Raw genomic sequence first — 27,442 nt, forward strand, 5'->3', positions numbered from 1 at the left:
ACGTCGCTAAGCCTATCAGGGGAAAAAGGCTATAGCTCCAGGTAGCAAGTTCCACTACCCTACCCAAATCTCCCACCGAGGTACACAGCCGATTACTCACCTCAGACTGATGTCCCAACAGAAAGTAGAACAAAGGTTTCCAGGCTAGGCAGGGCCTGGAAACTAACCATTATACTCTCTCCAACGCAGCACACAACCCAAACAAAGGCAACCAATACTGGGCCTATCAAACAAACAAAAAATATGCAAACCAAACACGTACCTCCACGGTCTCCCAACAGTTCAAATATCCCGGATGAGCCCCCACTTGTCATGAACCGGCTCAAAGCCCGTAACAAAAAGGGAGACAACGTGGAGATAAGGAGTAACAAAATATATATTTATTAACTAAAGCAACTAAGGAAAATATACAATGGTGTGTGTAATCAGTAATCAGTAGTGTAAGTGAGTGTTTTGCATGCATGAATGTGATAATGCAGGGTTTTGAAAGGTGCTAAAGCAAACAACCAAAAACCACCAAGAAACACAACAAAAAAAACTATCAAAGTGTCTGCATGGAGAGAGTCTCCTCCATGAATGGGGAAGTGGTGTATTTATCCTGGGAAACACCTGGGCCCAGGTGTTTCCCACGTAGCTGACGACCCTCCCAACTCCGCCCACCAGCATCCTAATAAGGGAACAACAAAGAGAGAATACGGCAGACAGAGTGGGAGGGTCGTCACACATGTCATACAAGATGGATTATCGGCGTCCACAAATTAATACATACCATACCAACCATATCATCCAGGATTTTAATTTACTATGTTACATCTACTTTTGAGTCCAGGTTGGAGTTAGGCATACAGCATGTAATCACCATAGTCCACAATCACAAGCTAATATAATAAAACACACGGTATATCCATCCAGAGGAATGGAGGTTTTATGAAACATGCTCACATGATGAGTAGGGTTGCAAAATTCTGGTATCTTTCCCCCAAATTCCCAAGTCATCCATAAGTGCTTTGGGGAAATTACCAGAATTTTGAAACCTAGTGATGAGTAACCCTGCCTGAGAACAGAAGAATTGCATCATTTCCCTGATCTTAGACTTTAGCTCAGCGGGCCAACACAGTTTTGTGGCTATATTTGGTTTGAGGCACTTGGTTACTTCATTCTCTAGCGCCGATAATGTGCTGTATAATTTATCAACTTCAGCAGCCTGCACACTAATGTGTCCTATTTTCAACCTGTATGTCAACATGCTATCAGCATATTTTAACCCCTGTTGTGCTCTGACTACTCACTTCCCAAGGAAAAAGAAAACACTTTAGACATTTAAAGAGTCATTCATCATAATGCCATGAGCCACACATGGGACCCCACATAATTTAATGTTTGACCACAGCAAACGATCCCCTCCCAGGCATGTAATCTGTTCAGCTAACAAACTGTCCAGGTAGTATCAGCTCACCCATGACGAGTAATACCCTCTTAGTATACTTATCCAACCATGCTTGATCACCTCTAGGGGAGAGCGGGGTGAGTTGAGCCATTTGTTTTACAATCAGCATCATTCTGTCAAGGGAAATTTAGTATTCTTTCTAACAAAGACATCTACATATATCTCAGAATGTTGTCCCTGAAAATAATCAGAATTCATCTAAACATTACAATGTTGAAAACATAACTTTGTCTCTTGACACAACTTACAAAGACATCTGGGTGCTGGTGTCCTGTGACAGTGGGTGCTGGTGCTGGTAGGTCAAAGTTAAATTCATGGAACGGGGGTGTAGTATATTGTATATCTTAAATGTATGCCAACATTTACATATAGATCTCTGTTCAATATCACTTACCCTTCAACTTCATGACCAGTTGTCTGAGGCAGGGATGTTGATTCAATGTGCCAATTCATAGGCTAGTTCTCTGCATTTGAAGCTACTAAGTCCATGAGACTGGTCAGAAAGATTATTGATATGTTTAGTGAGCTCAGACTCCTCCATGTCATCAGATAGAGACACACAAGGTCCTGCTACTCCATCATAGCCTCTCTTTCTCACAGGTACAAGTCGGAAGTTTACATACATTTAGGTTGGAGTCATTCAAACTCGTTTTTCAACCATTCCACAAATTTCTTGTTAACAAACTATAGTTTTGGCAAGTCGGTTAGGACATCTACTTTGTGCATGACACAAGTCATTTTTCCAACAATTGTTAAAAGACAGATTATTTCACTTATAATTCACTGTATCACAATTCCAGTGGGTCAGAAGTTTACGTTCATTAAGTTGACAGTGCCTTTAAACAGCTTGGAAAATTCCAGAAAATTATGTTATGGCTTTAGAAGCTTCTGATAAATGATGTTAATTAGCCTGAGTCAATTGGAGGTTTCCCTGTGGATGTATTTCAAGGCCTACCTTCAAACTCAAACTCAAACTGACAGTTAGACTTACAGGTTATGTCGTTGTCTTTTGTTTGAATTGTTTACGTGTCCGCTGTGCGGGGGAAATGATAATACAAACGGAACTACGTAGCTAATACTGTTGTAACGGGGATCCTTATCGTAGCAACACACTTTTGGAGGGAAGGCAATCCTGCGCTAGCTAAGTTTTCATGTCATCGGGTGTAGTTCATAAAGGTTGAAGAGTGTATGTTAGGATGAAGTGTGAATTCACGGCAGGAATAATAAGTGTGAAGTTTGATTTCCTCCCTTCTGTAATAAGCAGCCAATGAGGTATTTTTTCCTTTATTCATGTGTTTAATCTGAACCCATTATAACGCTGGTTAAACTGTTATGTATGTAAGCACTTCAGAGTTATACCAAGCTAATAAGTCACTCGTAAGATAAGGTTGTAAGAGTGTGCTTAACTGTATTTTTCATTTACTTTATAGTTCTCACGGAAGGTGATAATTCTGACTAAAACTACAGAATAAAGCCGCCAGTTAAAATCAAGGAACGGTTGTGCTCGTGGTTACTGAAGGGAGCTACAGTGAGAACTCAATGCTCTTCACGAGCAAGAGAGAAAGAAGAATCTCATCCATCTGTAAAACGTCTACAAGATTCCCAAATCCTGGTAGACCCTGTCATCTGCCAGATAAGAGTTTTGCACCTACCGGCAAACTAAGAAGAAAATCTCCACATAAAGAAGCATCGTGAGGCAACATAAGGTCAAGACTAACAGGAAAGTCAGACACGCAAGTACAAGTCAAGGTGTTTGAAGGTGGTCCTAGCCTTGTGAACAGTTAATAAGAGACTTTAAGATTACAATTCGTAAGGACTGGAGATAGTTGTCTATTTCATAAAGACTCTGGTATTATGCATTTGCTCTTTCTATCTTAAATGTATCGCTGGTATGTGTATTACTGAAAAATATTATTTGATACTTACTAAAAATATATATATATATAGTTACAAACATTAAGGGTCAGCGTACACCTATTAATTCTATTTTCACCTGTAAGTTAATAGTGTAATTGTTTGGTAAGGTGTTTGTTCAAGCCTTTGTTACAAGCATTATACATGTTTATACCACATACTAAGGTTTAAATTACAGTGAATTAGAGTATAAATTACCTACTCACCTATCCAAACCTTAACTAGAATTGATTTGACTTGATTTAGAATGTCAGAAAGAGGTAGTTTCACTAAAGGTGACAGAGATGGGGTGGGTCAAGTTGAGCAGCTGCAGCAACACCTCGCAAACTTTGAGCCTTCATCAGAACAAACAGAACAGCAGGAAGAGGCCCAGACTGGTGTGGAGTCACTTCGGCCAGCGAATGATGATACAGAGGCTGCTAAAGAGATAGCACAACAAGAGCCACGAAAAGGTGAGAGGGTCCGCAGGTTAATTGAAAAGGGCAGAGAATTGCGCAACGAAAGGTGGAGACAGCTCGAACATCGTTTCAGGGTCAGCTATGAGAAGTGGAAGGCTCTGGTAAAGGAAGCAAAACTGTCACTGACAGGCTGTTGCTCTGAAGACCTACTAGAAGACCTCTTAAACAAGATTAGCCATACCTCTACAGAACTAAACCTTGTCTATGTAAATTTGTGTCAAATCGACATTCCCGACAACGATATACGACGCAGAGTTGATACTTGTGAAGCAGTTACAATGTCTATTATCAAGACTGTAAGGTGTCATTTAAAAGGCAGGGAAGAAGGTCAAAGTAACCAGATAGAGTTGCACTGGAAGGACAGCAATTCCTTGTGCATGTCCGAACTCTCACATAAGTCAAGTCTCAACTATCAGCCCTCAAGTGCTTCCTCCCAGTCTCAAAGCAACTCAAAGGTAAACTCCAGACGCTCAAGCGTGTCATCTGTCAAGAGACAAGAGGCTGCAGCGGAAGTTGCTGCTAACCAAGCAGCTTTAGAAGTAATGGTTAAGCAAGAACGCCAACTAGAAGAGCTTCAGAGACTCGAAGATGAAGATAAGAAGAGGACAGCGGAGCAAGAAGCTGAGGCTGTGAAACGCAGCTTAGCAGAAGCTAGGCTGCGAGTCAAGTTAGAGGTAGAAAATGCTGCCAGACGAAGGACGCTAGAAGACAACCGTAGAGAGTTAGAGCGCCTAGAAGTGCTCAAGAAACTAAATGCTGCCAAGGCGCGAATGCAAGTGTATGAGCAAGATGAAAACTCAGAGGACGAGAAGAGAGAACTACTGCAAATCTGTGAAAGAAGTCATGCACAGAAGTGGCTCATTTCACAGTCTCTCACCACAACATGTTGTGACAAGCACACAGCAAGAAGATGGCACCAAGACCATGTTCAGTTTACTAGCGGAATCAATCAGTGAAAGCCGCCTCCCCATACCAGAACCAGTAACATTCAATGGAGAACCACTCTCGTTCACTGACTGGAAGGTCTCTTTTCAGACTCTGATAGACAGGAAGAACATACCAGCAACTGAGAAGATATATTACTTGAGAAAATATGTTGGTGGGCCTGCCAAGAAAGCCATCGAAAGTTACTTTATGTTAGGAACAGAGTCAGCCTACTATGCTGCATGGACCATTCTTGAAGAAAGGTACGGAAACAAATTCCTCATCGCCAAGTCCTTCAGAGATAAGCTCAATGCATGGCCTAAGATAGGATCCAAGGACAGTCTTGAACTTAGAGACCTTGTAGACTTTCTTCGCAGCTGTGAGGCTGCTATGTCTCAGAATAAGGGCCTGGAGGTGCTTAATGACTGTAATGAAAACCAAAAGATCCTCGCTAAACTTCCAGATTGGCTAACTTCAAGATGGAATAGAAAGGTCATAGACATCTTAGAAGAAACTGAGATCTTTCCAAGCTTCAGTCAGTTTGTGAAGTTTCTAATGAGAGAAGCAAAGATCGCTTGCAATCCTGTCACATCCCTTCATGCTTTGAAACCAAGCGAAGATGGAAAACCTAAGACGCCAAGGATTCAAAGCCCTGGAGCAAGGGTATTAGCAACTAACTCTGATGAGAAAGATACTGTTACGAGTTGTGTCTTCTGTGAGAAGTCAGGTCACAGTCTCCACAAATGCTGGAAGTTCATGGACAAGCAAACCGCAGAGCGACAGAAGTTTGTTCAAGAGAATAAATTGTGCTTTGGCTGTTTAAGGCCTGGGCATCGCTCAAAAGATTGCGATAACAGGAACACCTGCGACACGTGTCAGAGGAGGCATCCATCCTGCCTGCACGAAGATCGTACTAAGGAAAGGTTAAGGGATAGGAAGACCCCACAAGATAAGGGGACAAGAGCGTCAAGTGAGGCCATATCTAACAGAGTCGTAAGGGACATTAACAACACTCACACCTCCACAATCATTCCAGTATGGGTGTCAACCACAAGTGAGCCAGATCGTGAAGTTCTTGTGTATGCACTTCTTGACACCCAGAGTGACACCACTTTTATCCTTGAAGAGACAACAAAGGCTCTCAATACAAGGAAGGAGCCATTCCAACTGAAACTCTCTACAATGGCTTCAAGGAATACCATTGTGCCCTGCCAGAAGCTGTCTGGTTTGCAGGTTAGAGGGCTTTACTTGGAGAAGAAAATCCCTCTGCCAACGACCTACTCGAGATTGTTTGCAGGAATAAACTGAGATCATATTCCTACTCCAGAGACTGCAAGAGCATGGTCTCATCTTGAACACATTGCAGAGGAGATTGCTCCTCGACAGAGCTGTGATGTCGGTCTCTTAATTGGCTACAACTGCTCCCAGGCTCTCCTTCCAAGAGAAATTGTGTCTGGTAAGGGAAATCAGCCTTTTGCTCAGAGAACAGATCTTGGCTGGAGCATAGTCGGCTATGGAAATCCATGTATCGACTATGGCGACCCTATTGGAGTGAGTCATCGGGTTATCGTTAGACAGGTGATGCCAAGCCTTCAACCTTCTTCCAACCTCACAAATCAAGTACACTATGTTTGTAGAACACGTGTAAGAGAGGTAATCACAACACTGGACATTATCAAGACGCTTGAATCTGACTTCAACGAGAGAGCTGCAGAAGAGGACCTCATATCTCAAGAGGATATCCGGTTCCTGAAGAAAATGAAAGAGGGCATCAGACGTAAGGACAATGGACATTATGAGATGCCGCTGCCGTTTAAGGAAGAAAGACCCAATCTGCCGAACAATAAAACATGTGCAGTTCACCATCTCAAGTGCCTGGAAAGGAGGCTAAAGAGAGACAAGCAGTACTACAAGGACTACACAGCATTCATGGAAAAGACCATAGCTTGTGGAGATGCTGAGAAGGTCTCCAAAGAGGAAGTTAACAAGCATCCAGCATGGTACATCCCGCACCATGGGGTTTATCACCCACAAAAGCCTGAGAAGATACGCGTCGTCTTTGACTGCTCAGCTAAGTTTCGAGAGACGTCCTTGAATGATCTCCTTACCGGTCCAGAGTTGACAAACACATTGCTGGGCGTCCTTTGTCGTTTTTGTAAGGGTCCATTTGCAATCATGTGTGACGTAGAGCGCATGTTCCACCAGTTTCATGGGAAAGCAGAAGACCAAGATTATCTACGGTTCCTTTGGTGGGAGAACGGAGATCTAGAGTCTCAACGCTCAGTGTATGAAGGTCCACTTGTTCGGCGCAGCTTCATCTCCTGGTTGCGCCAACTTTGGTCTCAAACATCTTGCTGCCGAAGGACGAGGAAGCTTCAGCTAGAAGTCTATCCAGTTCATAGAAAGGAACTTTTATGTTGATGATGGGTTGACGAGCGTATCGTCTGAAGCTGAAGCGGCCCAGCTGGTGAAAGAAGCAAGAGAGCTTTGCAGCATCGGCAAACTTCGGTTGCACAAGTTTATCTCTAACAGCAAGGAAGTTATAGCCACAATTCCCAAGGAAGAATGTGCCGAGGGTGCCAAAGACCTGGATATGGCTCTGGGTGAACCACACATGGAGAGAGCGCTTGGTATACTGGGGTGTGTCGCATCAGACGAGTTCCAGTTTAGAGTAGTTGTCAAGGAACGCCCAATCACAAGAAGAGGAGTGTTGTCTACAGTATCCTCTGTATATGATCCGCTTGGGTTTGTGGCACCCTTTGTCCTGGCAGGGAAGCAGATCTTGCAGCGGATGTGTCGTGACAAAATCGACTGGGATGACCCCCTTCCAGATGACCTACGTTCCCAGTGGGAATTCTGGCTCCAAGGTCTACTAAACTTGTCTGAAGTAAGGATCCAACAAGGCTACTTGCCATCAAGTTTCAAGGAGGTGCAGAGTTATGAGCTCCATCACTTCTCCGACGCTAGTACCTCATGTTATGGAGAGTGCTCATACCTCAGAACAATCAACACTGACAGAAATGGAATAAAGACAGAAGAAACGCAAGGATTAATGACATTGTCATCTTGCAAGATGATACTGCACCACGCAACCAGTGGAAATTGGCAAAGGTTACAGAAGTGTACCCGGGACAGGATGGCCGGGTGAGAAGATTCAAGTTACTGATCAGCCCTGATCAACTCAACCCTAGATGAGAGAGGTAAACGCATCACCAAACCCACCTATCTGGAGAGGCCCATCCATAAGACAGTCACCCTCCTGGAAGCCGATCAAGAAACCTGCAGACCCCTTTCACAGAAATCACAGGTGATTGGTGGGAGTGTAACTGACAGTTAGACTTACAGGTTATGTCGTTGTCTTTTGTTTGAATTGTTTACGTGTCCGCTGTGCGGGGGAAATGATAATACAAGCGGAACTACGTAGCTAATACTGTTGTAACGGGGATCCTTATCGTAGCAACACACTTTTGGAGGGAAGGCAATCCTGCGCTGCGTTAGCTAAGTTTTCATGTCATCGGGTGTAGTTCATAAAGGTTGAAGAGTGTATGTTAGGATGAAGTGTGAATTCACGGCAGGAATAATAAGTGTGAAGTTTGATTTCCTCCCTTCTGTAATAAGCAGCCAATGAGGTATTTTTTCCTTTATTCATGTGTTTAATCTGAACCCATTATAATGCCGGTTAAACTGTTATGTATGTAAGCACTTCAGAGTTATACCAAGCTAATAAGTCACTCGTAAGATAAGGTTGTAAGAGTGTGCTTAACTGTATTTTTCATTTACTTTATAGTTCTCACGGAAGGTGATAATTCTGACTAAAACTACAGAATAAAGCCGCCAGTTAAAATCAAGGAACGGTTGTGCTCGTGGTTACTGAAGGGAGCTACACTCAGTGCCTCTTTGCTTGACATCATGGGGAAATCAAAAGAAATCAGCCAAGATCTCAGAATAAAATATTGTAGACCTCCACAAGTCTCGTTCATCCTTGGGAGCAATTTCCAAATGACTGACGGTACCACGTTCATCTGTACAAACAATAGTACGCAAGTATAAACACCATGGGACCACTCAGCCGTCATACCGCTCAGGAAGGAGATGCATTCTGTCTCCTAGAGATGAACGTACTTTGGTGCGAAAAGTGCAAATCAATCTCAGAACAACAGCAAAGGAACTTGTGAAGATGCTGGAGGAAACAGGTACAAAAGTATCTATATCCACAATAAAATTAGTCCTATTTCGACATTACCTGAAAGGCCGCTCAGCAAGGAAGAAGCCACTGCTCCAAAACCACCATAAAAAAGCCAGACTACGGTTTGCAACTGCACATGGGGACAAAGATCATACTTTTTGGAGAAATGTCCTCTGGTCTGATGACACAAAAATAGAATTGTTTGGCCATAATGACCATTGTTATGTTTGGAGTAAAAAAATAAAGTGGATTAAATGTCAGGAATTGTGAAAAACTGAGTTTAAATGGATTTGGCTAAGGTGTATGTAAACTTCCGACTTCAACTGTACATGCTCCTTTTCTATTTCATGACCTCTTCAGTGTCATGCAATTTCATGCTAAGTTTAGGACCTCATCGTGGAGCTTATAGAAATCCCAACTGATGTATAAAACAATCTTAACACTATTTACTTTGGTCTAGATACAAGCGTCATAAAACCAATAACGCTATAAATTAATTTGACTTGCTTACCACTTTTTTCCATGTGGTATCTTCCTTCACAGACCTCTTCCTAAATATTTAGTCACATGATTCATTTTGTGTATTGTTTCCTAGAAATAAGGGGTGTCTCAACTAACCTTTTGGCTCAATTTACCAAACTCTACCCTACTGGTCCTGTGTGGCTCAGTCTGTAGCGCATGGCACTTGCAATAGCAAATGTTGTGGGTTCAATTCCTGCTAGGGCCACCCACATGTAAAAAGATTAACTACATTTCTTTTCAATAGACATACCTGCAAAATGGTGTATTATACAGTATATCATAACACCTACCACTATTAACACGAGTCAACATTCAACTTCCTTGTCCTCTATGAGCTAACCAAGTATCCACATCATAATGATATCCGAGTGGGATGAAACCACTACCCTTACCACAACATGGGCTGTCCTTTACCTCATGTCAACTGGAGGTCAGTGACCGTTCAGCCATGATGTATGATGACCGTGTCATCACACACACACGCATGTCATAAATCAGGATACAGTCTATCCTCAGCGCGCATGTCAACATGCACATACGTTTCATAAATCTGATGTGACGTGATACACACGCATGTGATGGAGGTGATCAGTGACGAGGGGTAGAGAGAGAGACCCTGACTTGTCCGTTTGGTATTGCCTGTCCCCCGTCGGTCCTGGACTGACATCATTTAACTACGGTTTAAACTCGAAACTTTCAACCTCACTCTTAATCAACGTCTGCTTACCACTGGATCCCACTAGTCCCTTCAGGTTAGAATGGTGTGATAAAGGACCTCCCGAGTGGCGCAGCAGTCTAAGGCAGTGCTCGCTGTGCCACTAGAGATTCTGGGTTCGAGTCCAGGCTCTGTCGCAGCTGGCCGTGACCAGGAGACCCACGGGGCGGCGCACAACTGGCCCAGCGTCGTCCGGGTTAGGGGAACGCTTGGCCGGCAGGGATGTTCTTGTTCCATCGCGCACTAACAATTCCTGTGGTGGAGTGGGCGCAGTGCATGCTGACACGGTCGCCAGGTGCACAGTGTTTCCTCTGACCCATTGGTGCGGCTGGTTTCCAGGTTAAGTGTTTCGGAGGATGTACGCCTCTCCAGAGTCTGTACAGGAGTTGCAGCGATGAGGCAAGACTGTAACTACCAATTGGATACCACAGAAAAGGGCTCAAAGTAAAATTTAAAAAATAATTAAGATTTTTTGGGGGGGTGAGATAAGATCTTCTACAGTTGAATGTCTTCTGTTTCTCAAACACACAGTTACTTCATAGTACAAGGACATTATTTATCTTGTTTGATGTTGATACAGGGTCTTGATTCATTGATCTTTTCATTGATTGTTCTGGATGGGCAGCTGGTGATTTAATTGATTGATTACATACGACACCTGTCCAATCAAATCCAATACTCCTAATTTCCACATCTAATTCATCGTAACCTTATTGGCTGTTTAGCTACTCAGACCTCAAATACTCACATTGTATATCAAACCAAAAAAATTGTAATCATTTATATAATTTCTTTTAATGTGCTAGTTAGCGTTGAAACTGCTTTTTAACAAAGTGTTTTTTTCCACCTCAGTTTTACATACTGAACCTTGACCCTACATTACTACTCCTGGTAATGATGATGAGATCTGCTAATAGCCATGTCTGCCTTCATAGTGGGCGGATGGTGGTGTTCCTGCCAGCAGTGTTCTGTCCCTGGGGTCCCAGGGAGCAGCCATGTGGCAGAGCCCCTGGGAAGGGTCTCCAGACGGTCTCCTGTCATTTCCCACCAGTCTGACTTTGGCTCTAGTCATCCACAGATAAGCAGGGAGGAGCTGCGCAGCCCTCGCCCAGAGGAGGGGACCTGTAGAGGGGATAGGAGAAGGGAGAAGCATGGTATAGGTGAATGTGTTTATGGGTTCATGTGAATGTGAATGTCAGCCCTAACTGTGTATGGATTCATGTGAGGTATTGCTATAAAGATAAGGGTGTGCGGTTCAAATAAAATCTAAATAAATATTTGTCACATGCGTCGAATACAACAGGTGTAAACCTTAATGTGAAATGCTTACTTTTACAAGCCCTTAACCAACAATGCAGTTAAGAAAAATAAGTGTTAAGAAAATATTTACTAAATAAAGTAAAAAAGAAAGTAACACAAAAGTAACAAAATAACGAGGCTATGTACAGGGGTACCGGTGCAGATTCAATGTGCGGGGTTACAGGTTAGCGAGTAACAGCAGCGGAAGAAACAAAGGGGGGGGTTCCGGGTATCCATTTGATTAACTGTTCAACAGTCTTATGGCTTGGGGGTAGAAGCTGTTAAGGAGCCTTTTGGACCTAGACTCCGGTGCAACGCAAGCTACAAGACTTCATGTTAGAAGTAGCTGTTCGGATGCATGGTGCATCATAAAGTATACAGGAACTTGTAGAGACTGAGATTAAGTCAAACTTCAAAATTAATTACGTGTTACTTTTTTCTAGCCACAAACCCCTAATTGACATCACCAGGACATCGATTTAGCTTAACGAGGAAGGAATGATAAAAGCTCACACCTTCAAAACAAGACTTCATCAGAGAGGACCATGCCGAGGACATGCTCAAACACTAACCTCTTATATTGTTTAGGCTGTGAAGATGAAACTGTGTTCACAGCGCAATCATACAACGATTGGTCTTTGACTATAACCAGCCAGAAAAAAATACCCTGTGGCTAATGCAACAAAGCTATATGGATGCGTTCACACAATTCCGATATTTTTACACTAATTGGTCTATTGACCAATCACATCAGATCTTTCCCATCAGCTCTTTTTCAGACCTGATCTGATTGGTCAAAAGACCAATTAGGGGAAGAAAAAAAAAACAATTGGGCCGCCTGTGTAAATGCAGCCATCGAGATATCTGCTATCCTAATGAGAAACACTAGGAGAATGACTGAGTCAGACACAAATTAATTGTTCGTTTTCTGATGAGGCCCTGTGCTCATTTGGCCAGGAGACAGTGGCAGGCAGGCTCCTCGTTGCGTGTCTGGCAAGGTACAAACAAACAAGACCCTACGTCAACCACACAGACTCATTGGAAATTTCAAGATTAGCTGTCAAAGTATTTTTGTTGGTGGAAGAAGTTTAAATTGTTAAGCCCAGTACAGATAAAACAAACATCACACAGATAGAGGCTTGTAGATTATTACACCTTGACAACAATGGCGGTATGTGCCGTTTAAAACGAGGGATAATGTTTATTTTTTATGAGCATGGTCTTATTTCTATTATAGCATATTGGATGACTGTCACTCATATTCCAGTCACCCAGCCCAATGTAACATCGATATTTTCCCTATACCCATCATGAGGTTGCTACAACCTAGCCTATGAATGTAAATTTACAACGTAGGTGCACAGGTAGAGAGAATTTTGAGTAATCAAGGTGACAGACTGTGACACATTCAATACCGCCTTGCACCGTCTTGCCTGCATCTAGCTGATCTAGGGTGTAATCACTAGTCCAACACATTTTGTGCGAGCCAGCTGTAGCTTCTGCTTTCAGTACTAGATTAATTCTCTGACACTTTGATTGGTGGGACAACATGTCAGTTCATGCTGCAAGAGCTCTGATAGGTTGGAGGACATCCACCGGAAGTTGTCATAATTACTGTGTAAGTCTATGGAAGGGGGTGAGAACCACGAGCCTCCTGGGTTTTATATTGAAGTCAATGTACCCAGAAGAAGGCTACACCATGGTTCTACCCTACAGAGTGCTGTTGAGGCTACTGTAGACCTTCATTGCAAAACAGTGTGTTTTAATCAATTATTTGGTGACGTGAATATAATATATTTAGTAGTTTTGTCTAAAAAGGATAACTTTTTAAATGTTTCACTATTTTTATTTTTCTGAAATTCACTGAGGTGGATGGTCCTCCCCTTCCTCCTCTGAGGAGCCTCCACTGCTTGGCAATACCATCTCTCTCCTCCATCATTACCTATCTATCCATCCATCATCTTCCTCTTATCCTGGAATTGCATGGCTCTCTTTTCTCCCCTATACTTTTGTTCTTTTTCGTCTGAGAGTTGAATTCGCCATGCCTTGTAACATATCAAGGCAGGCTGTCAAAGAAGAACTCGACTGTGAGCTAAATATAGCGTCTCTCTCTCTGTCAAGGTTCAAGGCAGGCAGAGGTCCTGAGACAAGTTCAGACAGACAGACACAGGGAGGGTTAGAGATCCTAGCTTCAGTTTCATTAACAGGTGTAGACAGAAGTCTGTCTGGTGATTCATGATCCATGGACATAGACCGTCTAGATTTATTTCAGTCTTTCATTAGGATAGGCTTTTTAATGATGGCATTTTACATTGTTTCATGATGAAATGAGAAAGGGCTAAGCTTGACCTGATTTGAGCACCTTGTTGCATACCTTATTGGGATATGGAGAGTTAATTAACAAAGCATTTCCTTCCCTTGCGCTCTGATCCAACGGGGGATCGCTTTCAGGATGGCGTGACCTTCTGAACGTTGCAGATAAAACTGTCTTGTATAGCGCTGACCTGATTGTATCCCTCCGATAGAACGTGACCTGGAAATCCAATGTCTGGAAGAGTATCACTTGGCAGCTCATCTGTCATGTCGGAAATCTACCGACACCCCAATTCCTAGCGGGATAGGATGGATATAGTAATCAAAGGTTAACCCTCTACGAGGGCGGGTGTTAGGCCAGTAACTGAAAGATCGCTGGTTTGAATCCCCGATCTGACTAGGTGAAATCTGTCAATGCGCCCTTGAGCAAGGCACTTAACCCTAGTTGCTCTGGATAAGAGAGTCTGCCAAATGACTAAATGTAAAACCGTAGGTCAACTCTAGTCTACAGCCTTCATGTCAATACCTCTCTCCCTCGTGTTTCCACTTGAGGGGCAGCAGCTGTGAGTGACTCCAAGTCAAGTAACATGAAGGACTGGTGAAAAAGTACAAATAAGATATTAAATTCAAGAGACACATTTGAGTCACCATGGAATTCTGAAAGAATGTCAGCCAAAATACTACTTTTGGCTCAACTTTTTCAAAACATTTTGAAAAATTCTGCAATACTTCACTAGTAGGAGAATACCAACTTATCCTTGGTTGACTAATGAAAAAGAAAAACAGAAGGGGAAAGCAAGAACATCTACAAATACCTGTAGATGCCTGGTTTCTTCCTAGGTTCCTGCTTTACAAAGAGTTTTGCCTAGCCACTGTGCATCTGCATGTCTTGCTCTTTGATGTTTTAGGATGGGTATCTGTAAAGCACTTTGTGACAACTTCTGGTGTAAAATAAATGTTATTGATTGATTGATTTATTGAATGCTTAAGCCATTCACTTCTGTACAACAATTATCTGTCAACACATCCGTCTTGTATCAGTTCGAGGCTGGATCTTACTCTAAAGACCGTAAGCATTCACCCTGGTGTCCATCCCAGTGACAGACTCACCTGCTGGGGATGTGGATACTTCTGGATTCATCATGCATCCTAATCCCCCTTCCACAGGACAGGAGGGTATGGTAGGGAGGACAGGAGGGTATGGTAGGGAGGGCATAGGCCAGTGGTCAGGTAGTCCTGACATCCAGGTACCCTACTAGAGTTTAGATGAGGTAGTAGAGTGGGTCTTCAAAACCACTAACCTCCACTGGCATATATATATATAGAAGACATTTAAATGATAGACACATTGTGCATGAACCTGTGGCTAATATCACACATCTGCACAGTGGGTCTACTGGACTTTGTATCCTTAGGTTAAGGCTGATGTAACTTTCTCCCTGGACTAAAATGATCCCCAGTTAATCATATATGGATGTCTGTAGCATCCATATAAGCAGACAGCCTCCTCGCCATGTGTGTCAGTCCGCAGAGAGGCCATGATTCACCAGCACAACAGCAGTGTACTTCAGACAGCCAGGCAGTAACATGGACTTGCAGAGAAAGGAAGGGAGATGAGGGGGAACGGAGAGGAGGGGACAAGATGCTGCCAACGTGTCACTGTGACCGCCAGAGAAGATCCAGGCTCGACACACACGTAGACATGTGTAACAACATACACACAGTTCACACCCTCGAAAGTAGACACACACACACACACTTTTTTAAATACTCACAATCTATTAACTTGTACTATACACCATAAGAGGTGTGAAACAGTGCTTCTGTGGTTACATAGAGAGAAACACACACACAAACTGGGATCACACACACGTAAACACACACCCACATGCACAAACACACACTTGTACATCAAACGCTTGAAAGTGAGCTATCAATACCAGTGAAAGAGTTAAGGAAGGCAGCACTGTCATCTCCACTGGAGCTCCCTTCATTTCAGCAGCTGCATCTATCTCTCCTTCAAAACAAAGTGAGGCAGGAGATACACACACAATCTCTATGGTGTGTGTGCGTATTTTCAAGTACACTGAACAAAAATATAAACGCAAAAAGTGTTGGACCTATGTTTCATGAGCTGAAATAAAAGATCCCAGAAAATGTGCACAAATCTGTTTATATCCCTGATAGTGAACATTTCTCATTTACCAAGATAATCCATCCACCTGACAGGTGTGGCATATCAAGAAGCTGATTTAACAGCATGGTCATTACACAGGTGCGCACCTTGTGTTGGGGACAATAAAAGGCCACTAAAATGAGCAGTTTTGTCACAACACAATGCCACAGATGTCTCAGGTTTTGAGGCAGCGTGCAATTGGTTTAGATCTTATCTGTCGGAAAGATATCAGTTTGTCTCTGTGAATGGTTTGTCCTCTGACAAATCAACTGTAAATTTCGGTGTTCCTCAAGGTTCCGTTTTAGGACCACTATTGTTTTCACTATATATTTTACCTCTTGGGGATGTTATTCCAAAACATAATGTTAACTTTCACTGCTATGCGGATGACACAGCTGTACATTTCAATGAAACATGGTAAAGCCCCAAAATTTCCCTTGCTAGAAGCATGTGTTTCAGACATAAGGAAGTGGATAGCTGCAAACTTTCTACTTTTAAACTCGGACAAAACAGAGATGCTTGTTCTAGGTCCCAAGAAACAAAAAGATCTTCTGTTGAATCTGACAATTAATCTTAATGGTTGTACAGTTGTCTCAAATAAAACTGTGAAGGACCTCGGCGTTACTCTGGACCCTGATCTCTCTTTTGAAGAACATATCAAGACCATTTCAAGGACAGCTTTTTTCCATCTACGTAACATTGCAAAAATCAGAAACTTTCTGTCCAAAAATGAAGCAGAAAAATTAATCCATGCTTTTGTCACTTCTAGGTTAGACTACTGCAATGCTCTACTTTCCGGCTACCCGGATAAAGCACTAAATAAACTTCAGTTAGTGCTAAATACGGCTGCTAGAATCCTGACTAGAACCAAAAAATTTGATCATATTACTCCAGTGCTAGCCTCTCTACACTGGCTTCCTGTCAAAGCAAGGGCTGATTTCAAGGTTTTACTGCTAACCTACAAAGCATTACATGGGCTTGCTCCTACCTATCTCTCTGATTTGGTCCTGCCGTACATACCTACACGTACGCTACGGTCACAAGACGCAGGCCTCCTAATTGTCCCTAGAATTTCTAAGCAAACAGCTGGAGGCAGGGCTTTCTCCTATAGAGCTCCATTTTTATGGAACGGTCTGCCTACCCATGTCAGAGACGCAAACTCGGTCTCAACCTTTAAGTCTCTACTGAAGACTCATCTCTTCAGTGGGTCATATGATTGAGTGTAGTCTGGCCCAGGAGTGGGAGGGTGAACGGAAAGGCTTTGGAGCAACGAACCGCCCTTGCTGTCTCTGCCTGGCCGGTTCCCCTCTTTCCACTGGGATTCTCTGCCTCTAACCCTATTACAGGGGCTGAGTCACTGGCTTACTGGGGCTCTCTCATGCCGTCCCTGGAGGGGGTGCGTCACCTGAGTGGGTTGATTCACTGATGTGGTCTTCCTGTCTGGGTTGGCGCCCCCCCCTTGGGTTGTGCCGTGGCGGAGGTCTTTGTGGGCTATACTCAGCCTCGTCTCAGGATGGTAAGTTGGTGGTTGAAGATATCCCTCTAGTGGTGTGGGGGCTGTGCTTTGGCAAAGTGGGTGGGGTTATATCCTTCCTGTTTGGCCCTGTCCGGGGGTGTCCTCGGATGGGGCCACAGTGTCTCCTGACCCCTCCTGTCTCAGCCTCCAGTATTTATGCTGCAGTAGTTTGTTATATCTGGAGTACTTCTCCTGTCCTATTCGGTGTCCTGTGTGAATCTAAGTGTGCGTTCTCTAATTCTCTCCTTCTCTCTTTCTCTCTCTCGGAGGACCTGAGCCCTAGGACCATGCCCCAGGACTACCTGACATGATGACTCCTTGCTGTCCCCAGTCCACCTGGCCGTGCTGCTGCTCCAGTTTCAACTGTTCTGCCTTATTATTATTCGACCATGCTGGTAATTTATGAACATTTGAACATCTTGGCCATGTTCAGTTATAATCTCCACCCGGCACAGCCAGAAGAGGACTGGCCACCCCACATAGCCTGGTTTCTCTCTAGGTTTCTTCCTAGGTTTTGGCCTTTCTAGGGAGTTTTTCCTAGCCACCGTGCTTCTACACCTGCATTGCTTGCTGTTTGGGGTTTTAGGCTGAGTTTCTGTACAGCACTTTGAGATATCAGCTGATGTACGAAGGGCTATATAAATAAATTTGATTTGATTTGATTTGGCATGCTGACTGCAGGAATGTCCACCAGAGCTGTTGCCAGAGAATGTAATGTTCATTTCTCTACCATAAGCCTCCTCCAACGTTGTTTAAGACAATTTGTCTGTACGTCCAAACGGTCTCACAACAGCAGACCACATGTAACCACTCCAGCCCAGGACCTCCACATCTGGGCTTCTTCACCTGAGGGAAAACATCTCAGGTAAACTTATCTGCATGCTCGTCGTCCAGGTTCTTGACCGGACTGCAGTTCGGCGTTATAACTGACTTCAGTGGGCAAATGGTCACTTTCAATGGCCACTTGCACGCTGGAAAAGTGTGCTCTTCATGGACGGATCCCAGAGTGCAGAGTGCCCCATGGTGGCAGTGGGGTTAAAGTACGGGCAGGCATGAGCTACGGACAACGAACACAATTGCATTTTATCGATGGCAATTTGAATTCAGAGATAACGTGACCAGATCCTGAGGTCCATTGCCGTTCCATTCATCCACTGCCATCACCTCATGTTGTTTCAGCATGATAATGCAAGGCTCGATATCGCAAGGATCTGTACTACATTCCTGGAAGCTGAAAATGTCTCAGTTCTTCCATAGCCTGCATACTCACCAGACATGTCACACATTGAGCATGTTTGGGATGCTCTGGATCGGCGTGTTCCAGTGTCCGCCAATATCCAGCAACTTCGCACAACCATTGAAGAGGAGTGGGACAACATACCCCAGGCCATAATCAACAGCCTGATCAATTCTATGCAAAGGAGAAGTGTTGAGCTGCATTAGGGAAATGGCGGTTACACCAGATACTGACTGGTTTTCTGATCTACGCCCCTACTTTTTTTTTTTTTTTAAGGAATCAGTGACTAACAAGATGCATATCTGTATTCCCAGTCATGTGATAAACAGATTAGGGCCTGCTTAATTGATTTACATTTCCTGATATGAACTGCACCTCAGTAAAATCTTTGACATTTTTGCTCAGTGCAATTCATTTGCAGGTAATAAAAGTAACACAAACATCTTGGTCAGAGCTCTCTCACATAGGAAAGTCAGGGGGGGAAAAAAAATCACCCAAAATAACAGAAATTTAAAAAAGGTGCTAAGTGGTAAGATCATGAAAAGAAAACAGTACAGTCGTGATAAAAGCCAAAAAACAGCTCAGGTTGCTTCGTTTGAAAAGGTGGCCTACACTGGGATAGAAGCGAGTGCGCCCGTGTGAATCGGAGGTGAAAGGCTTCACTGTGCAAACATACATAATCAGGGGTGACCTTTGTTGTCTCGCCAAGGAGCAGCAGCAGTCTTTACAATTGCCTTTTACAGAAAATGATCCCTGGGAGGGACAAAGTGCCTTTGTTACCCCTGAGTTAAGGAGATCCATCTCTAACCTTTGTCCACGTCAACCGAAATAGAGATCAATCTCCCCAGCGGTGTGTGTGTGTCTGTGTGTGCGTGCGTGCGTGCGTGTCCAGGGGTCCACATCCTGAGAAGGTTAATGGTTTTGAAATGAGGACAGATGTTATGTGTGGAACGTCTTGATTGGAGATAGCTTAGCGTGTGTTTGTTGGGACAGGTATAGACCACATCATTGCTTCTGGTACAAAAACAAATATGGGAGGGTCACAATTGATATCGAGCGCCCACATCGTAGCAGGTTCTCCTCCCTCTCTCTCTCTCTGTACTCGTTTTCCCAAACAGTCTCTCTCTCTGCCGAGAGGTCTTGAGGAATCGATTGGCACAATGGCATGCTAGGGGCGGGGGAGGGGCTATGAAGGTCAAACGTGGAAATCTGACATTTGATTGGCAGTCAGGGATCGTGCCCTGTGGGAAAGTTGAGCTCTGTCGTGAAAGAGAGAGGCGAGGAGAAAAGAGAGAGACGCTGGCACTAAAAGTAGAGAGAAAGATGCACGCTGACACTGTTGATAGGAGGATGCAGAAAAAAGCGAAGGCATATGAAAGAGGGAAAGAGTGACACGAAGAGAGGAAGAAGACAGGATAATGGGAGGCAATGATGAAGGGACAAACAAGCAAACAGTATTATTTATAAAAAGGTAAATGAATGAGGGATCAGGGGAAAAAGGAAATAGGTGGTCCACATCTGTGTTGCTCTCCCCTCCCATTACCTGTGCCTAAGTGAGAGGCCCGCTGCATCTGCTAGTTTGGATGGAGATCTGAGAGGAGAAAACGATCTCATTCACACAGCCCCGTTCTCATTATGACCAACATCTGCCATGAGATAGATGAGCTCTCAGAGAAGGAGAGAAGGAGATGAGAAATTAGTGGGTAGAGAGTGGATAGAGGAGTGCAGCTGCTCTCACTCAAACCTCCCTCCATCTGCTTTCTCTCACCGCAAACCCTCTGTCAATCAGAGAAAAGGAAGAGAGAGGGAGGGAGGAAGAGGGAAGGGTACGATAGATTGAGCGAGATGGAGAAGGCAACAGGAGATGAGTGAGTGGAAAGGTAACAGATCAGAATAGAAAATATGCACAGAAGTCAATTTAAGATTAAAACACGGTGATCGGATTTCAGAAATTGAATTGCTATACAGCCTGTACTCATTTCAAATGTCAGGGCTTTGTATTTCAACTACTCAATGTATTTAGTCACTGTCGAATGAGCCCGCATCTGACTGAATGTCAGACTAGATTCAGAAAGGAACCGCTAAGGTTCATTCACTCGCCTCAATAAACGCGGTACGCTACCTGCTATGCTTCCCTGCATTGTCACACAATGCATCAAAGCCAACACTGAACTTCCTCAGAACATTCAGAGAACTTCCTCATTGACTATTTCAATATGTATGCGAGGCTTCTGTTGCCATATAGCCAGCCTACTGACATGCATAAGCATGCAATAAAATAGGAACTGTTTCGCTATTGCATCTTGGCTCCGTACTTCAGAATTGACTAATTCACTGGCCACTAACTGGACTGGAAAGCCGATCTGCAGTGCAACCAATCTCCAGCGTCCCATGGGGTTGAGACACTGCTAGGTCTTACCAGACTACAGTACTTACCAGGCTGATGAGCCATAAGAAGAAGATGGAGGGCAAAGGAGGCAGACAGACAGACTGTTCGGTACGCAGAGACAGACAGACAGACAGGCACAGACAGGGTTGAACATGAATCTTCTTCGAGACCAGATCATCAGATAAATGATGACAGAACCTTCAAATCAATCACTATGTAATCTGCAGGTTAGCGTTATTCGTCATGAATCTTGTTCTGGAGGCAGCTCTACAGAGAGGTCACTAGCTGGCACAGTCACCAAGTCAGAAAAACTGGAGTTTATGCCTAACCACGCTGCTTAACCCATATCCTAACCCTAACCTTAAATCAAGGCCAAAAAGCTATTTGATTTTTTACAATATAGCCCCAAAGGGAAATCATTCAGCTCTGTCTCCAGGACAAGACTCACGACGGTAAACGTCAACTTGCATGTAATCTCCCCCGGCATCCATCCTGAGCATCAATCATTACGAACCACACCAGAGACACTCTACACCCCCACCATAACCCCATGAGCTTCCTCCCCAGTCAACCAGGGGTGCCAACCTTAATCCCTTACCTGTTCAATAATTCCCTCTCTACTGCACCAACAGGGACCCCCAGCTCCAGACCAAGCCCCCGCCACAATACACTGGGATGTGGCAGATCTGAGAAGAGACCCTGTAAAGGGGCTGGTTTGCCCCTCACCCCACCCCTCTCCACGACAGCCACACTCCCCAACCCACCCCCCTCCATGACAGATCAATGGTCTGTGTGTGGCTATGCAGTTGGTTTTAATTGAGACTTCCAAAGGGCTGCATGGAGGCCAGGTGAGTTTAATGAGCTAGGGGTCGTGTTTCATCCTGACCTTTGAGGCGGTGCACTGCGGGTGGCCATCCTCTCATCTCCCTCTTTACCCAGAGGCCTCTCTACCGTAGGTTTATGTAAAAAGTCAACAGTAAGGTATGGCACGGTTGTGCAAATATACATTCATCCTTACTCTGCTCTTCTGAAGGTCCGAGAAGGTTGGATACATACATTCCTGTAGGTAAGGTTGGATACAGTTTATCTAGATGAAACATATTTCTCTAAAGCATTTCAGGAGTTAGCATGAGCAATTAGCAGCATGACAAACAGAATGTGCCCTTTTAAATAGCTTCTTCTCCTGGCCTGCTTCAGGACCACAGATCTGATAGGACAGGTTAAAGCTACGCTGCTATACGATATGGAAGCCCCTGAGAAGCTCTGCTTGTTTTTCTACTAATTTAATTGGCCTGAAGATGCAAGGGAAGTGTGTGTGTGTGTGTGTGTGTGTGTGTGCCCATCTCTTCGCCAGTCCTCGGGGATAGCACTTCACCTTGTCTAAACTCCACTGTCGACATTTGAACTAATGCAAACTGGCAGGTTCTCCCTAAGCCATTTGGCCAGGTTCGACAGCCCCATAAGCAAGCTCACTTTTGAAAGATGAAGAGAAACTACTCTGTTGATGAGGTAGCGGCAATGTCTCTACGAGGAGAAATAAGAAGACAACCAAACCTGTAATGGAATGTATCCAAGCAAGATCAAATGGACCAATAATGACAAAGAAATACTTCACTGTAATCCTCAAAAGTATCATCTGCTTTAATGTTGTACCTTTACAAATCAATGAACTTAAAACGTTAGGCAAGTGGCTCTTCATTGACAGGCTCAACTAAAGATGTGGCGGAGCCTAGTGGTGGGGAGGTGGTACAACTCAAAAGGGCAAAGGTCAAAACCATAGTAAGAAAAGCAAAGAGAAATTTAACATAGTCCATGTTCATGTTTAGCCAAAAAATGAAAATTAGACACTCTTGGCCCCTTTGCCAGCATAGAATTCAATAAGGATACCCTCTCTTTAAAAGAAAACATTGAATTACCCTTGTTTTCTTCTCAATCTCTTTACACAGTATATGGTAGTTCCTCCCTAACAGGTAAATACTGCTCTGTTAAAAAATAAAACAGTGAAAAATTCATCAGAAGCAGAGAGTTGAAGGTTGGAGTGGTACTGTGTCTCACACAGCGACAGAGACACTGTCATATACGGTCACATTTTGGAGGGAAAAAGCCACATGCTCTGCAAATGTCATCCCCACGCCACCGCTAAAGGCCTCGCTATGGGAGGTGCCTCCGCGTTTGAGCAGGTCACCCCATCCCGGGGGTTACCGCGGTAACATCAAAGCCAGTATTATTCGCTCCAGAGTTGTCTCTTTCCCTGTGGAGGGAGCCCCCCCCCCCAAAAAAGCATCTCAATCGGATGAAAATAAAGAGGGTGTGTGGGTAGACGGAAAACGAGAGAGAGGGGCGAGGAGAAGAGAAATGAATAATAAACAGCTCGCCCTGAGAACAGTAAAGAATTCACAGAGTGTGGAGACCGAGAGCCATAAGGTTGGAGGAGCACTGGGAGAGAAGAGGAGCGGCGTGGTCTACTGTGGTCTAATGAACTGGTTGGCAACTGTGTGTGCGTGTGACTTGTTTTCCTGGACAGGTTCCCAGATCTTCAACTCTGTTCCTGTTTAGTAATGGGTACAGGAGGTAGAGACAGGATGAGAGGGGAGGCAGTGTGTGTGTCTTCACTAGGCATCATGCTGTGGTTACAGAGCAACACTAGAGGAGTGTGCTGTAACATTCAGCTTCTGTAATACTGGGAGGAAACACTGACTGGTGGAGCCGAGTCTGACTGACTTGCCAGACGAACACACCGCTAATACACCTGTCATGGCAATAGGCAGTCTGGTCTCTAGAACAGAATTGGAACTAGAGTGACATCTTGTTTTCCCTCTTCGAGGGGAGAAGACGAGAGGGTGAAGGAGACACGACAGAGAGCGAGAGAGAGAGAGAGAGAGAGAGAGAGAGAGAGAGAGAGAGAGAGAGAGAGAGAGAGAGAGAGAGAGAGAGAGAGGCTGTGTACATGAGTGTCTGTGTGTTTTCAGTCAGAAGTACATCTCCTGGAAGATGTTCTGTCCCATCTCGATGTAGGCCTCTTTCTCCTGAGAGCTCATCTTCTCCACTAGCTCTGGCCTCTGGCTCACCTCCCGATAGGAGAACGACCGCCCCCCCACCATCACCATGGACTCATCGGCCCCCACCTCCTCAAACTCGTCATCATCCTCTTCCTCCTCCTCCATCTCCATGCCCGTCGGCCGCCGCTGGGCCGCTGCCACAGGCGGCGGAGCCGTGGGAGAGTCCTCGTCTGATTCGCTGGTGTCGCTCTCCGAGTCGCTGCCCCTGGCTGCCGCTATGGCTCCGCCTCCTGTCGCTACGGCTCCGCCTCCTGCCGGCCCGGCACCGCTCCTCTTCTCATGGATGAGCAGGGCGCGCATCACTTCCTCGTTCTCGTCCGATTGGCCGCCACCGAGCCCGACCACCTGGGCTCCTCCCGCGTCGTCTCCGGCTGCAGAGAGAACATCACAAGTCAATCAGAAACAGCTGATAATAAATCATTAGAAAAACAACAGTACATACGGCTATGCAAATACAAGTAAACTAAAAGACTAGATGTGCAAATTCATCACAGAGATTAAATGTCTTCTTTTAAAGTGACTCGGTCCAATGGTCAAGGAGGTCATTACAAAGACAAATGCCTCCAATAAAGGACTGAAAGGTCATGAATCAGACAGGTTTTTCTTAAAGGGATAAGTGCACGGTTTTATCTGCCTACTTCCCCAGAGTCCGATGAACTCATTAATACCATTTGAATGTCTCTGATTCCAGTATGGAGGAAGTTACGAGGTAGATTCGCGAGCCAATGAAAATGGTATCCATGAGATCTGACTCTGGGTAAGTAGATAAAGGGCTTCAATGCCAAAATCCTGCACTCGGCCTTTAATGAGCAGTCTAACCTCAGCCACACACACACACGGATTACTCCCATTCAGACATCAGCCTTTTGTGGGAGATGGTAAAAAAAAAAATGGACACTACAACGGAGCGACTTCCGTGCCAACCGAAATTGTATTCACATTTCATAATTTTGAATTAGGATATAGAATTTGTTTTTTTTATTTGCAAATTGTATCGTTGAATTCATAAATCAAAGTTGTATTCCATGATTTAATTGAATATTCAAGTTCAATATGTACATATTCAGTTTCAATACAGGGATAAGTTCAGGAAAAGGACGACACGCTGCTGCTTGCTTAATGAGTACCGCTTCCCCCTGATTCAGCTCATCCAGAGACTCCAACTCGGAACCTTTGCCTCGCAAACACACATGACCGCTGACACCTGAAGCATTCCAGCCCACTCCGCTATTGAAAAAAAAAAAAAAAAGCCTTTTTCAAATTGCTCGAGGAGCAACGCTTAACGCTGATGAGTGAGTTTAAAAAAAAGAGCTTCATCTGCTTCATTCACCCCCCTTCAAAATCACTCCACAGTGACCCCGGCAGTTGAACCGGAGCAACTGTAGGTCCAGTGGAACCGCTTTAAAAAGAAGTCACGCTTCCCCTGATCCAGCTCATATGGAGACTCGAACGCGGGTCTTAACACAAACCCATCGTGCTATTTAAAAAATAATGCTGCAACAACACAAGTCTTCGAAGATCCAGCAAAGTTACTCGCCTGGTTTGGTGATCCATGATTACGTGATGAGAACCTTGCCTGAGACCTGTTTAGACATTTCTTTTAAGCAGGGGCTGACTGGTTATCTGGCATTTCGAGCTAATGCCAGATGGGCTCGTCCATTTTAAACTTTGGTTTTCTTGCTCAAAATGATCAGTCTCTGGCTAATAATGGGGGCCTCTAGGGAAAGAATGGGCCATTGTGGGTGCCTCAGGGGAAAGAAGGGGCCGGTGTGCTAGAAATGCCAGGGCCGGTTTTCGGTCCTAGTCCGCTCCTTGTTTTCAAGTCTCCGGCAAGCGCAGTCGTTATAAGGTTAACGTGACTGACTGGGTTAAGACTGTGTTAGCCTGTTGAGCTAAAGCCCAGGCATCGGTCCCGTGTCTTGGACGGGTCTCTTCAAGGAGGAGGTCAAAGGGGAATGAAGTGTAACACAGGTGGTTTGGTGACCAGGCTCGTTGGAAAGAAACTTGTCTGAGACCTGAAAAGCGGCATTGTCTGGTGCACAAGAGACCTGGGTTAGAGCCCCATCAGTTAAATGAACACATCTGCAGCCAAGGTTGTCCATCACATAGCCTCCTCGCACCTGGTCCTGACCCCGCGAGCTTACATGAAGGGTTCGCTACAAGCGGGAATCAGTCAGGTAATTGCAAGACGACTCATCACATGGATGGATCACCAATCCACCATTCATGGGGTGCACAGAGCTTTCCATTTGCCACAGAGAGTGTTGTTGTTGTTGAGCGGTAAGGCCTGATTTTGAACCCAGTCAGTTAGATTGGTGCCGTGATCTCGGAGTACGAGGTTAAAGGGGGTGTGAAATGTGAAACGAGGAGGTTTCGATGAAACTTGCTGGAGACTTGCGTCAGCTTCCTGAACTCATCTCTGTGGGCTTTCTCCAAGTGGGCTAACACAGGATTGTGACATGCAGGAGACCCAGTTCGAACCCAGTCATTCACAAGAGCAAGAGGAAACAGGGAGTGGAAAGACTATCCCTTAGAAGGGCTCTGACATGGCTATTTAGCTATATTCTGTTTGGGGTAGTCTTGCGGTTTGAGTGACGCTCCCTTCTAACGCGGCCTGTGATCATCATAAAGTGGAACAGAAGGCACGTCCACGCTCCAGAGTCTTAGCATTCATAAGAGCTCGTAGCCAAATTGGTTCAAATGCTAGAGCCAAATTCCATGGGAAAGAAAATAAATTCAACATGCCACATTGGATTCAGAAACTGTTCTCCTCGGTCTTTCCTCTCTGGCAAAGTACCAGGATGTTGTCTCTGACATCTGAATCCAGTGGGGAAGTTGAATACGAAACATTGATCAACTTGAAATGGCAGGTTTTCTAAACTTGATAGACAATGAATGCAATAGCTACCATATTGAAACTGAATATATACATATTGAATAATACATTGTGATATTCATTCAATTTCAAATCATGAAATACAAGTTTGATTCATGAATTCAATGATCACAATTGTGCATTACAAATGCAAAAATATTAAATTCAATATCCTAATACAAATGAAAACACTGTTGGCACTGAAGTCGCTTCAATAAACGATTTGGAGAACAAGTACACAGAGGAAAGCCTAGACAGACAAAGAGAGAGAGACACAAACAGACAAGACAGAGGGAGAGGGAGAGGGAGAGAAACATCAGAGTCTGTACTTGCGCCACAGCAGCACTCGGTAACTCACAGTTCTTGAGTGGGTCTGGCTCGCTGTACGTTCCTCCATGCACAGTGCTCTCCG

At 44.4% G+C, this 27,442-nt stretch overlaps 1 protein-coding gene and 1 long non-coding RNA gene across 3 annotated transcripts in view; one reads left to right on the top strand and one right to left on the bottom strand.

Moving 5' to 3' along the window:
• Nucleotides 1-2,446: 2,446 nt before the first annotated feature.
• On the top strand, nucleotides 2,447-2,938 carry LOC149972814 (uncharacterized). Its single transcript, XR_016490715.1, has 2 exons — nucleotides 2,447-2,719; nucleotides 2,878-2,938. It is a non-coding gene; the product is annotated as an uncharacterized LOC149972814 (long non-coding RNA).
• Nucleotides 2,939-22,706: 19,768 nt separating this feature from the next.
• Nucleotides 22,707-27,442, bottom strand: part of gtf2e1 (general transcription factor IIE subunit 1) — a 45,772-nt gene continuing 41,036 nt past the window's right edge. For both annotated transcript variants that reach the window (XM_036958795.2, XM_090215596.1), the window contains 2 exons: nucleotides 27,389-27,442; nucleotides 22,707-24,526 (listed from right to left, as the gene is read on the bottom strand). The exon at nucleotides 27,389-27,442 is cut by the window's right edge and continues 194 nt beyond it. In XM_036958795.2, the coding sequence (XP_036814690.1) occupies nucleotides 24,066-24,526; nucleotides 27,389-27,442 (515 nt within the window). In that variant the 3' untranslated portion in view covers nucleotides 22,707-24,065. The remainder of the gene's footprint in view (nucleotides 24,527-27,388) is intronic.

Source organism: Oncorhynchus mykiss, chromosome 22 (assembly GCF_057628025.1).
Source record: "Oncorhynchus mykiss isolate SJ-2025 chromosome 22, ASM5762802v1, whole genome shotgun sequence".
NCBI classification, from domain to species: Eukaryota; Metazoa; Chordata; class Actinopteri; order Salmoniformes; family Salmonidae; genus Oncorhynchus; species Oncorhynchus mykiss.